Source organism: Excalfactoria chinensis, chromosome 1 (assembly GCF_039878825.1).
Source record: "Excalfactoria chinensis isolate bCotChi1 chromosome 1, bCotChi1.hap2, whole genome shotgun sequence".
Classification (NCBI taxonomy): Eukaryota; Metazoa; Chordata; class Aves; order Galliformes; family Phasianidae; genus Excalfactoria; species Excalfactoria chinensis.
In genome coordinates this window covers 54,325,219-54,338,156 of record NC_092825.1, presented here as the reverse complement: position 1 = coordinate 54,338,156, position 12,938 = coordinate 54,325,219, and the positions used below count along the sequence as shown (strand labels likewise).

At 51.4% G+C, this 12,938-nt stretch overlaps 1 protein-coding gene across 1 annotated transcript in view; it reads right to left on the bottom strand.

Annotated features, from left to right (window-relative positions):
• Positions 1-6,472: 6,472 nt before the first annotated feature.
• TMEM178B (transmembrane protein 178B) overlaps positions 6,473-12,938 on the bottom strand; it is a 228,672-nt gene continuing 222,206 nt past the window's right edge. Inside the window, exon 4 of the mRNA XM_072341573.1 lies at positions 6,473-6,682. Within this exon, the coding sequence (XP_072197674.1) occupies positions 6,540-6,682 (143 nt within the window). The 3' untranslated portion in view covers positions 6,473-6,539. The remainder of the gene's footprint in view (positions 6,683-12,938) is intronic.

Sequence of the window (12,938 nt, the reverse complement as noted above, 5' to 3'; positions counted from 1 at the left end):
ACATCAGCACTCTGTGAAGGCGGGGAGAGTTTCTTTACTTGATGGTAGCATGAAGGATAAGCTCCATCTGTCCCCCACACCTCCCTTTACACACCTTATTGATATAGCTGTGGCAAGAGTGGGGAGCTGGGGCGAGCATCTTTTGGCACAGAAACCTTAAGTTTTTGTGCTGCTGATGAGAAAACCCCAGACTGCAAATCTCTCCACGCTTCTGGCCCCTCAAGGGAGATTAAACTCTGCTTTAATTCTGCAGCACCTGAACACCAAACATGATTTACAGTGGATAGAGCCCTTGTCCTTGGTCCCTTGGGTGTCTCTCCAGATCAAACTGTGGGATGGGAGCTCCAGCCTTACTGGTTTCCACACGTCCAACTTTTCTCTCTCCACGAGCCTGTCACTCCCACAGGACTGAGAAGCACTGTTTCCTTGTCTAGGGCTTCCCATGCTACCTGAAATCTCTGGTGGGTTTTCCAGTTGGTGTTTCTTTACTTGTGCTCTCCAACTCATGGGCCCAGCATCTGCAGCCTTCCTTCCATTCTGTGTCTCAAGTCCCTCTCCATTCCACCCTGGCCAGTGTCTTGTGTAATAACAGGGTGTATTGCAGCCACTGAAGCTAACCAGAGAAAATTTGTGTCTGTGGTAGCAGGAAAAGTTCATGATGGATTCTTTTGCCCTCATTTTCAGCTCTGCCCAAAGGTGCAAGCCCATGGGGCAGTCATGTCTGCAGTCAGTGCCTGCTCCACTGGTGTGGAGAGAGGTCTGAATTACACTGACAGAGTTTTTGGTTGGGTAATTCAGAGACACTCTACGTGAGAATAATCCCTTCATTTCCTTCCATCCACTTTTCCTTTTCTATTCAGTAAGCAGAACACAATATGAGTTTCACCCTCCCTAGATCAAAATTCAGGAGTGTGCCCAGCATATTTCTACAGCAAAAAAACCACTGCTTTTGTGCCCTGCCTCCTCTTCCCATGGCTGGACTATTACACAGAAATATTCCCCATTTCTCGGAGTTTATTAACCTTTTATTTCCAAGGGAATGAATGGAGATATTCACAGCTTTTGAGCAGTCACAGAAACCCATTACATTTCTCTGTGGCAGTCTTGTCGGGAGGTTGTTCCTTTAGCAGAGACATTTCAGGAGGCTCTGAGCCTACTCCCAACCTATTTGGATTCAGTAAATGCAGGTGCCACTGAGGCATAAGAATGAGCAGTGCTGGCTCCAAGCTTTAAGAGTAGCAGGGCAACTAAAAATAAATAAATAAATAGTTCCTATAGGCTTGTGATCTTGGAGCTGGCCATGGATACTGGCTCCCCATCCTGTCCCACTGCCAGCACCAGCTGGGTTGGGTCTCCCTTAGGTCTGCTTTGAATGAGAGAACGAGGACAGTGCCCTAGGCTGGGATCAATCCCTTCACTCAGCAGCACAAAACCCAATGCATAAGAATCCATGGCAACTTTCGTGCTTGATAAACTATTTGCTTTTATTGAATATGACAGTGAGGGCTACTCTGAGGATATCATTTTAATCACTGGTAGGGGATACTGTTCTTATAAAGTCCTGCTGGTCCAGACTAAGGTCACTCATCCTGAATCTGGAGGCAGTACCCATTTGGATGATGGAAGCTGGCATCCATCATGCTGGTAACATCAAGCCTCCACAGGCAGGTGTTGACACTGCCACCAACAGAACCTCAGAGTGAATGATTTACAGCCACCAGATTCTCACACAGGCAATTTGCTTCCAGCAGAGATTGATGCTCATTGTTTAATGAAAGTAAATAAAGAAATTTGTATTCTCTCCATTTGTTGTACAGCTGGGTAAGAGACAGGGTAGGAAAGCAGGGCTTTCGTGCTGTTTCCCTTTTGTTATGTACTACATACCTATAGTTACATTAAGATATCAGCTGCCTGAAAATCCTGCTGCTGCTGCTGTATACCATCCTGGTTGCATCCTATAGCCAGATGATATTACATGCAGAAAAACTCCAGAAAAGTACCAATATATCTACAGCAATGATCCATTTTTTTTACTGAGGCAATGACATCCTAATCTATGGACCAGATGGAATGGGCCTTGGGCAATTGTAATCTAAGAGCAACAGCCACATTTTGAAGGAAGAAGAGATTCCCAGTTGGTTTCCTACTAAATACATTCTATTTTCATTTTGTTTTGACTCAGTTGTGTGCATCACCATGGCCCACTGCACACATCTGGCTGACATCTTAAACCATATAGCTGGAATGTTGTTGTGTATACTCAAAGTTTCACTTCTTCCAAAGACAGTACCAGTGTCCTATGACAACATAGTGTTTTATACTTGTCATTAGGTGGAGTTCGGGGACTGCAGGATAAGTTGCAGTCGAGGGCTGGATGAGAAAATCCATCACTATAATAGAGAACCACTCCCATTCGTCTTCACTGACCAGATAACTTTGCCACCACAGAAGCTAGACAATTAATTTGACTTGGATTTTGGAGCACAAAATATGGCCACTTAGGAAAAGTGTAATCATGCCGGGTTACTACAGATTGGTGTAGTTCAGTCCCGGCCTCAAGACATAACCTGCATCTTATTCTGAAACTGAACTTTGCTTATACGCGACTGCTGGCCATTTCATTGGTCTATGAAACAGAGTAAATGTTATCAGGTGTTGGTGGTGCCTAACTGCATTATGAGGTTGTTTTTTGTTTGGTTTGTTTGTTTGGTTTGTTTTTCTTGCTTTTTAATTATCTCTGAGTTTCCAAATATCTCAAAGGCAATCCTTTCACTCTGCACCTCTGGAAATCTGCTGGAGTCACAGACCTGCCTATCCTATCACATATACAGTTTCCTTCAGTTTCGGAAGACATCTGAGTTCATCCAGAGGGATTCTGTCTGAACTCTGTAGCATTTTCAGCAAGCCTATTTCAACAAGCTCGGTGGCTACTTTGTGTTCTGCGCAGTTTTACATTGCATTTCATAGTTCAGAAAGTAGCTAAGCAATGTGTTTTAAACATAGCAGTTGTTATTCTCATGTTGTTAATTTACGCGCAAGGTATGACACGGGACACAGATACTGCTTTTGAATTCTGTAGCTTCTTTTATTACATACAGGGTGCTGTTTTTTTTTAACTCACATCACACTGTGGTCTGGTGTCATTTGAAATGCTGGCTTGGCTTTTCTCGTTGTTCAGAGATCCATCCTGCTGCTTTCAGAATCTATGGTTGATGACACTGAAGGCAGTGATAGACCGTGGGACTTGACAGGGCTGGATTAGACCAGCCTTGTATTTAACGTTAAATGCAAGCATCTTTAACCACAGTTACTAGCCTTTCCAAATGCACAGGCGTTGTTGACTCCATTTATGTGATATCTTTGCTTGCTCTGATTTCTTGCTTTCCTGTTTTAAGAACAGATGGGGAAAGTAACTTAAGCACTGAATACCAGAAGGTACCTGGAATAAAGTAAATTAAGGAAACACTACGAGAGAACAAATAAAGAAGTTAAACCACAAACAGAAGATTCACAATTAAGAATTAACAGAGAATATAAACTTAGCCAAGCAACAGAAATCACTTGGATCACTCAGAAGGAGTCCTGCAGAGCATAAGCAGTGCATTGACACTGCAGATATGTGGAGAAGTCAAAGTCAGAGAAGAGAGGAGACAAACTGCAGCAGGAAACACAAATTGTGATAATGTCCACGACCAAAAGCACAAGGAGAACAAACACACACATGTGAAGTGCTGCTGGGGCTACTGCTGTGGGGGCAGAAGGACTGCAGTGACATCACTGAGCCCCAGGCCGTGATGTCACAAAGAGATGCACTGTGACTGCAGCACCATCACTATGTTTGGGTGCAGGCAGAGCCTGGCCCAGTCAGTCTCGAGCCTGGACTCCTGCCGAGCGCTTGTGCGAGGTTGGAAGTGGAGCGAGCATTTCTCTTGGGTGTTGGGCTGTGCTTTGGGCACTGCTGGCAGCGGCTCTCGCTGCCCGTCCCTACAGCCAGCACCTGTATTTCCCTGGCCTGCCTGGATCAGGCAGCCGGGGCACCACAGGACACACTCATAGCAGCAGAGGTGAGCTGGGTGGGGACACGTCCCCCAGGGTAGAGAGTGGGGGAGTGCTGGGACTTGGGGAGCTGCAGCCTGAGAGACCTCTGAGGACATGGAGCATAGTGTGGCCCAGGTGTAGGACCACGAGTGCGTCCTGCTGAGGGACCTGGGCTTTTCTTCTGTCTGTCCATGGGATGGAGAATGACCGCAGCCTCTTTCCCTCTTGCAGTGCTCAACATTCACCGCTGAGTCTCTGGTGAAGAGGAGCAGCGCCTCATCCTCACTGCCAAGTGGGCCACAGCATAAGGACCATGGCAGTGGAGCAGGAGTGGGTATGTCCCATCTGCCGTGATGCGCGCAAGGACATTGCCTACGCGGTGCCGTGCCATCATGGGTTCTGCCTCGGCTGCATCCTGCGCTGGGGCAAGCAGAACAAGAGCTGCCCGCTCTGCAGAAAGGACATGGAGGTGGTCAAGGTCCGTGAGTGGGATGATGACGAAGATCTCAACTTCATCATCTGGCCTCCAGCACCACCAGTACCCGCCTGCTTCCAGGAAGGCATTGCTCTGTCCTTCAACAGCTACAGCCCTTCGTCGTCCCCTTCGCTGTCTCCTCTGCCATTCTCAGATGAGGAAGAGGATGAGGAGGTAGACGAGGAAGAAGATGAGGAGGCTGATGAGGAGGAGGACGGCCTTCTCCTTACTGAGACCTGGGCACAGCTGCTTCAGCAGCACCCGGAGATCCTGGCCCCTGTGCTGCCCTGGCTGCGCCAAAGGCTGAGATCCGTCTTTGCCGCGTCCTGGTGGCCAGAAATGGCAGCAGACTGCTTCATCCAGAACACCCTGTGTGACATCGGGCCGGACACTGAGCGGCTGGCAGACCTGATACGGCCTGAGCTGGGGGATGAAGCTGAGCCGTTCATGCAGGAGCTCGTTGAAACCATCGTGCTCCAATGCAGCCAGGAGGCCCACAGAGTGCTGGCTCTGCAGGGCGCCCAGGTGTCTGGGGGGCAGGAGGAGGGCCCTGCAGCCGGGGGGCAGGAGGACAGCCGTGTGGCCGCCCCTGGCCCCGCAGCCTCCCCGCAGGTGACCCTCCCAGCAAGTCCCGGACTCTTTGGACACTCCTCGACATCCATCAGAGAGGAGCAGCCCAGCACAGCAGGGGCTGACACTCGTGCGATAGATGAGGAGATGGAGCCGGCGGCAGCAGCAGCTCCGTCTGCCCAGGGCAGCAGCCCCTCATCTCCCGGACAGTCGCCTGAGGGGGCCCGGCGGCCCCCGAAGAGGAGAGCCGACGTTGGACAGGACTCACAGCCGCCCTGCAAGAGGCCACCCTTTCTTCATGGCGCCCAGGTGACAGGGGGGCAGGAGGAGGGCCCTGCAGCCCGGGGGCAGGAGGACAGCCGTGTGGCCGCCCCTGGCCCCGCAGCCTCCCCTCAGGTGACCCTCCCAACAAGGCCCGGACTCTTTGGCAGCCCCTCGACATCCATCGGAGAGGAGCAGCCCGGCACGGCAGGGGCTGACATTCGTGCGGGTCCCAGTCACGGCCCCGCCGCACACACGGCGAGGGAAACGGAGCGGCCCCACGAGGAGATGGAGCCGGCGGCGGCAGCAGCTCCGTCTGCCCAGGGCAGCAGCCCCTCCGATCCCGGACAGTCGCCGGAGAGGGCCCGGCGGGCCCCGAAGAGGAGCGCCGACTGTGACCAGGACCCACAGCCGCCCTGCAAGAGGCCGCCCCCTCGGTGGGACTAGCAGGGCTGCGCTTCTCTTCATTAGCAAAGCAAACACCGATTTCTTACAATCACCCTGAAAGATCATCGACTGCAGCCTAGATTTTACTCATCTTCGAAGTGCAACTCAAGGCTGTTAATGAACAGGAGCTCTACATAAGCAAGAAATATTATGGAATGTAACACCCTAACAGCAATGGATACAGCATTAGCTTTGGGTACAGACAGAATTGTTACAAAAAAAGAAATATACTGAAAATATGTCTGTTATCATAGCATCTTAACAACTTTGCAAGCATTTTTACTTAAGCTAACATAATGTCTTGCATATAATATATTGCTATATGTTGCTGTAATATGTACAAGCTATTACGTCAATGCATTGGAAATAAACATCTCTGAATTTATTAAAATCTTTTGTCTGTTGTTTTCATATATGACTCCATGAAAAGTAGAATATTATACGGTAGTGTATATTTTGCAGTACGCCCTGTCCTTAAAGTGGACGTGGGTCACAAGTTCAATCTTTTCAACCTTTAACCATTGTTCTTCCAGTTGATTTCCCAACGATATCCAGAAGATCTCTTCTTGCTCCCAAGTATGTGGTTGTTTGAGAGAATATAGCTAGAGAGTCCTCTGAGAAGTGGTGCTATGTTGAGAGTAAGCACCTGTTACCCATGGTTTTACACAAAGCCTTGTTGCTGGAAGTAATAAGGACATGCCTCAGAGTTGTGCATCTGTTGGTGTGGATGTAGTGGGTTGCTAGCATGTTATGAGAGCAGTGGGACACCAGCAGCTGCAAATTCACTTGAGATTGTCACCTCTGGCACACAGAGAGTTATGTGGTCATCCTGGATGGTCTTGCTTGGGACTGGGAGGCTGTCATTTTCCTGACCGGCAGCAGCTCCTGGCACTGCACGGAGAAAAGCAAAACCAGAGGAGAATTCTGAGCCATGTGTGTTTAAAAGATGGGAGGGCTGATGCTCTGCTCCTGGAAGTAAATGGAAACACGTTCGTGAAGAGCAGATGGGCAGATTTTCAAGCTGTTGTTGCCTGTCATCTGTGCCCAGTTATACTTAGCTCTGTTACACCTGCACTGAGCCAATTGATCATGTATCAAAATAGTTCCTCTCTCTAGCTTCGATCCACGTGGTCTGATCCAACAGTAGACCATCATTTGTCTAGCTGGTAAAAATAAATGCTGACAAATTTAAGGTACTTTCTTTTTTTTTCCTCTGTAAATGTAGGCAAATAGATTTGGAACATTTTAGGAGTACATTGCACACCTGATAGAACCACTCGTGATGGCTTCCTCTCTGGGTACATAAAAAACATCCATATCCACGTTGATCATCTTTAACAATTCCACTCCTATCCTTAATGCTCATCTGGGCCAGGACAGTTTTTCCTGAATATCACAGGTGAGCCTGTGAACTCTTTGGCACTCTCAGCCAAATGGCTAGAAGAGTAATCCACCTCTTGAAGTGAAGTGGGTCCCATTAAGTGAACGAGGGAGTAGTAAGTCATGTGAGTGTGTGTATGTGCAAATTAATATGTGGGAGAGAGCCAAGACAGAGAGGTGCCGCATTTAGCATGAACCCGGAGAGGTTAGCAGTCAGTGCCTTTTTGTGCTGGCCCTGCAACTTTCAGCTTTGTATTCATCCAAATAATTGAAATCCCTTTCTGTTTTAATATGCAGATTTGCATGTGCTCCCATAATTCAGCATTACTGCTGCAAATATAATAGACATACATGTGTGACCTGTTACATTCTTCAATGAAGTGGGCAAAGGGACAATGCATGAAGAGTCTTTAGAAACACAGAACTCTCCCAAATCCATAAAGAAAGAATAAAATCAGGATTTGGAGGATAATATCCTACCCCTGATGGCACAAGTGCCTGTCAATCTCATCCCTTCCCCATTCAAGTTATTGGACCCTCCTCCAGGCAAACTCCATTTTGCTATGGAGAAATGCACCACGGTTCATATTTACAGCCAGTTTTAGGTGAAATGATGGGGGATCCAGGCCTTGAGGACTCTTAGACAGCAGGGCAAGTCTTCCAGTGTGCAAGGAGCAATAAGACACCAGAGACTTCTCTATGAATCACATCTTGTGCTGCACACTTGCATTGTTTGTTCTTCTGTGATGACTGAGCTCAGCCAGGACACACACAGACAAAATAGATGTACATGGCTCAAGTGCCCGTGGTTTAGTGTTTGCTGCTGAAGTAGAATGATCTGGCAGCCCGGCTCCCCAGAAAGCACATTTTGCAGGAAGCCTCCTTTTAGCCCATCTTCCTCATAGATGATCAGGGGAGCAGGGACAGAGGGACCTTGTGATGTCTCGGTATGGTTTGCAGCTTTAGAAATGACCCATGTGAAACAGGAAATTAGTGCTGTGGTTCCTCCAGTCGTCCTCTTGGTGGGGTGGAAGCCGAGCAGCAGGCCTTGTGAACAGGGTTTGCCCTCAACCTCCTCTGATCCCTCTGAGCAAAAGACAAGCATTTTCTGAGCTGGCAGGAGAGGATGTGACAGCAAAGGGGAAATGAGAGAAAGGAGAATAAAGGGCTGCACACAGAGGTGATACCCTTCAGGGAAAAGCTTGCTAGCTGAGGACTTCCCTTGTTTGTGACTGGGTGTGGAGAGCAGCGAGGCCCCAGGAAGGTTGGGAACCCTGAGGCCCAGCAGGGTGGATGTACTGAGGCTGCCTGGGGCAGCTCCCTGCACATTAGGCCTTCAGCCCATCTCAAGCCTCCTTCACTGCCCTTGCCTGGACTGCAAGCCTCCAGGCCGCAGGGGTGCACAGTGTTTGTGGTTGGTGAAAATGTATTTGTTGTTATTGGCAAAATGGTGAACAGCTGCTGCTGCAGTCATCCTCCCTGCCAGGCTCCAAGTCAGGACTCAGGCCCAAAGCGAAGGCCCATGGCACAGGCTGTGAGGGGAAGCGGAGGCCCGATGGCTTTTGGCGAGGAGAGCAGAAGCAGAGGGCAGAGGAGCAGAGCTACCGCCACCTGAGTCCATTGACCTCACTGGGCCTCCCAGGAGAGTGTGCATCTTTGTGGAAAAAAGCTGAGCTCAGAACGTGTATTTTTAGCCAGGTTTCCTAAGGAAATGAAGAGTCTGTCACTTCTCGTCTACCCATCTGTCCCCATCAACCTTTGTTGGTGACTTGAAAGCGAGTTTGATGAGGCGTTGGAAGTCTGAACATCAGATTTCTAATTGTGAAAATGGGCAGCTGAGGAGAGATGAGCGCACGGAGATGCACAAACACCCTCTGACAGAGGGACAGACAACTTATTTCATCTCATGGGTGAGGAGACAAACTGCAGCAGGTAACACAAATTGTGATAACGTCCACTGTGTGACCAAAAGCCCAAGGAGTACAATGGGCTGCATTACACTGAATCAGAACCACAGAGTCATAGGTGTTCAATTCAATGTAACAAAATGTTTTTATTACACAAATATAACCAAGAGAGGGACGGGGACACCTGACAGGCATCTGAGAAGGCACAGGCCAGGGCTTAGAGCTACCAGGAAACAGCAGGACCAAGGCTGAAAGAATCGTAGAATCACAGAATCACTTGGGTTGAAAAAAAACCTGAAAGATCATCGAGTCAAACCACGACCTAACCATACTGCCCTAACTAACAACCCTCTGCTAAATCATGTCCCTGAGCATCCAAATGGTTTTTAAACACATCCAGGGATGGTGACTCAACCACCCCTCTGGGGAGCCTATTGGTCCAGAGCTGAACCACCCTGTCTATAAAGAAGTTTTTCCCAGTATCCAACCTAAAATGACCCTGGCACAACCTGAGGCCATTTCCCCTCGTCCTGTCACCTGTCACCAGCAAGAAGAGACCAACCCCACGCTCGCTGCAATCACCCTTTGGGCACTGGAAGAGAGCAATGAGGTCTCCCCTCAGCCTCCTCTTCCCCAGACTAAACAGCCCCAGTTCCTTCGGTCACTCCTCATAGGACATATTCTCCAAGCCCTTCACGAGACTCATTGCCCTTCTTTGGACCTTCTCCAGCACCTCCCTGTCCTTTCTGTACTGAGGTGCCAGAACTGAATACAGTACTCGAGGCGAGGCCTCACCAGTGCTGTGTCTAGGGGCAGGATGACTTCCCTAGTCCCGCTCACCACACCATTCCTGATACAAGCCAGGATGAAACTGCTCTTCTTTGCCACCACGTATTCGGCCGACTGTCCATCAGCACACCAAGGTCACTTTCCATCAGGCAGCTTTCCAGCCACTCCTCCTCACGCCCATAGGGTTGCCTGGGGTTCTTCTGACCAAAATGAAGAACCCAACACTTGGCCCTATTGAAAATCATACAGTTAGCCTCGGCCCATCCATCCAGTCTATCCAGGTCCCTATGTAGTGCTCTCCTCCCCTCAGGCAGATCAACAGTCCCTCCCAGCTTGGTGTCATCTGCAAACTTACTGAGGGTGCAGTCAGTGCCCTCAACAAGGTCATTAATAAAGGTGTTAAATAGAAGCAGCCTCAGTACCGAATCCTGGGGGACACTGCTTGTGACCGGCCACCAACTGAATGGAACTCCATTGACCACAACTCTTTGGGCCTGGCCATCCAGCCAGTGTTTCACCCAGAAGAGAGTACACTCATCCAAACCATGGGCAGCCAGCGTCTCCACCAGGACGCTGAAATAGAGGGGCAGTGCCTGGAAGTGGCACTGTGGTCACCCCAGACGCATGTACAAACACACACATGTGAAGTGCTGCTGGGGCTACTGCTGTGGGGGCAGAAGGACTGCAGTGACATCACTGAGACCCAGGCCGTGATGTCACAAAGAGATGCACTGTGACTGCAGCACCATCACTGTTCCTCTTTGGGTGCAGGCAGAGCCTGGCCCAGTCAGTCTCGAGCCTGGACTCCTGCCGAGCGCTTGTGCGAGGTTGGAAGTGGAGCGAGCATTTCTCTTGGGTGTTGGGCTGTGCTTTGGGCACTGCTGGCAGCGGCTCTCGCTGCCCGTCCCTACAGCCAGCACCTGTATTTCCCTGGCCTGCCTGGCTCAGGCAGCCGGGGCACCACAGGACACACTCATAGCAGCAGAGGTGAGCTGGGTGGGGACACGTCCCCCAGGGTAGAGACTGGGGGAGTGCTGGGACTTGGGGAGCTGCCAGGACCAGGGCTGCGGCCTGAGGGACCTCTGAGGGCATGGAGCATAGCGTGGCCCTGGTGTAGGACCAGGAGTGTGTCCTGCTGAGGGACCTGGGCTTTTCTTCTGTCTGTCCATGGGATGGAGAATGACCGCGGCCTCTTTCCCTCTTGCAGTGCTCAACATTCACCACTGAGTCTCTGGAGAAGAGGAGCAGCGCCTCATCCTCACTGCCAAGTGGGCCACAGCATAAGGACCATGGCAGTGGAGCAGGAGTGGGTATGTCCCATCTGCCGTGATGCGCGCAAGGACATTGCCTACGCGGTGCCGTGCCATCATGGGTTCTGCCTCGGCTGCATCCTGCGCTGGGGCAAGCAGAACAAGAGCTGCCCGCTCTGCAGAAAGGACATGGAGGTGGTCAAGGTCCGTGAGTGGGATGATGACGAAGACCTCAACTTCATCATCTGGCCTCCAGCACCTCCTGTACCTGCCTGCTTCCAGGAAGGCATTGCTCAGAACTTCAACAGCTACAGCCCTTTGTCATCCCCTTCGCTGTCTCCTCTGCCATTCTCAGATGAGGAAGAGGATGAGGAAGCAGATGAGGAGGAAGGTGAGGAGGCTGATGAGGAGGAGGACGGCCTTCTCCTTACTGAGACCTGGGCACAGCTGCTTCAGCAGCACCCGGAGATCCTGGCCCCTGTGCTGCCCTGGCTGCGCCAAAGGCTGAGATCCGTCTTTGCCGCGTCCTGGTGGCCAGAAATGGCAGCAGACTGCTTCATCCAGAACACCCTGTGTGACATCGGGCCTGACACTGAGCGGCTGGCAGACCTGATACGGCCTGAGTTGGGGGATGAAGCCGAGCCGTTCATGCAGGAGCTCGTTGAAACCATCGTGCTCCAATGCAGCCAGGAGGCCCACAGAGTGCTGGCTCTGCAGGGCGCCCAGGTGTCTGGGGGGCAGGAGGAGGGCCCTGCAGCCGGGGGGCAGGAGGACAGCCGTGTGGCCGCCCCTGGCCCCGCAGCCTCCCCACAGGTGACGCTCCCAGCAAGTCCCGGACTGTTTGGACACTCCTCGACATCCATCAGAGAGGAGCAGCCCAGCACAGCAGGGGCAGACTCCCGTGCGACAGACGAGGAGATGGAGGCGGCGGCAGCAGCAGCTCCGTCTGCCCAGGGCAGCAGCCCCTCCGCTCCTGGACAGTCGCCTGAGGGGGCCCGGCTGCCCCCGAAGAGGAGAGCCGACATTGACGAGGACTCACAGCCGCCCTGCAAGAGGCCACCCTTTCTTCATGGCGCCCAGGTGTCAGGGGGGCAGGAGGAGGGCCCTGCAGCCCGGGGGCAGGAGGACAGCCGTGTGGCCGCCCCTGGCCCCGCAGCCTCCCCTCAGGTGACCCTCCCAACAAGACCCGGACTCTTTGGCAGCCCCTCGACGTCCATCAGAGAGGAGCAGCCCGGCACGGCAGGGGCTGACATTCGTGCGGGTCCCAGTCACGGCCCCGCCGCACACACGGCGAGGGAAACGGAGCGGCCCCACGAGGAGATGGAGCCGGCGGCGGCAGCAGCTCCGTCTGCCCAGGGCAGCAGCCCCTCCGATCCCGGACAGTCGCCGGAGAGGGCCCGGCGGGCCCCGAAGAGGAGCGCCGACTGTGACCAGGACCCACAGCCGCCCTGCAAGAGGCCGCCCCCTCGGTGGGACTAGCAGGGCTGCGCTTCTCTTTATTAGGAAATCAAACAACGATTTCTTAGAATCACCCTTAAAGATCATCGACTGCAGCCTAGATTTTACACATCTCCGAAGTGCAACTCAAGGCAGTTAATGAACAGGAGCTCTACATAAGCAAGAAATATTATGGAATGTAACACCCTAACAGCAATGGATACAGCATTAGCTTTGGGTACAGACAGGATTGCTTCAAAAAAGAAATAAACTGAAAATGTGTCTGTAATCATAACATCTTAACAACTTTGCATGCATTTTTACCTAAGCTAACATAATGTCTTGCATATAATATATTGCTATACATTGCTGTAATATATTCAA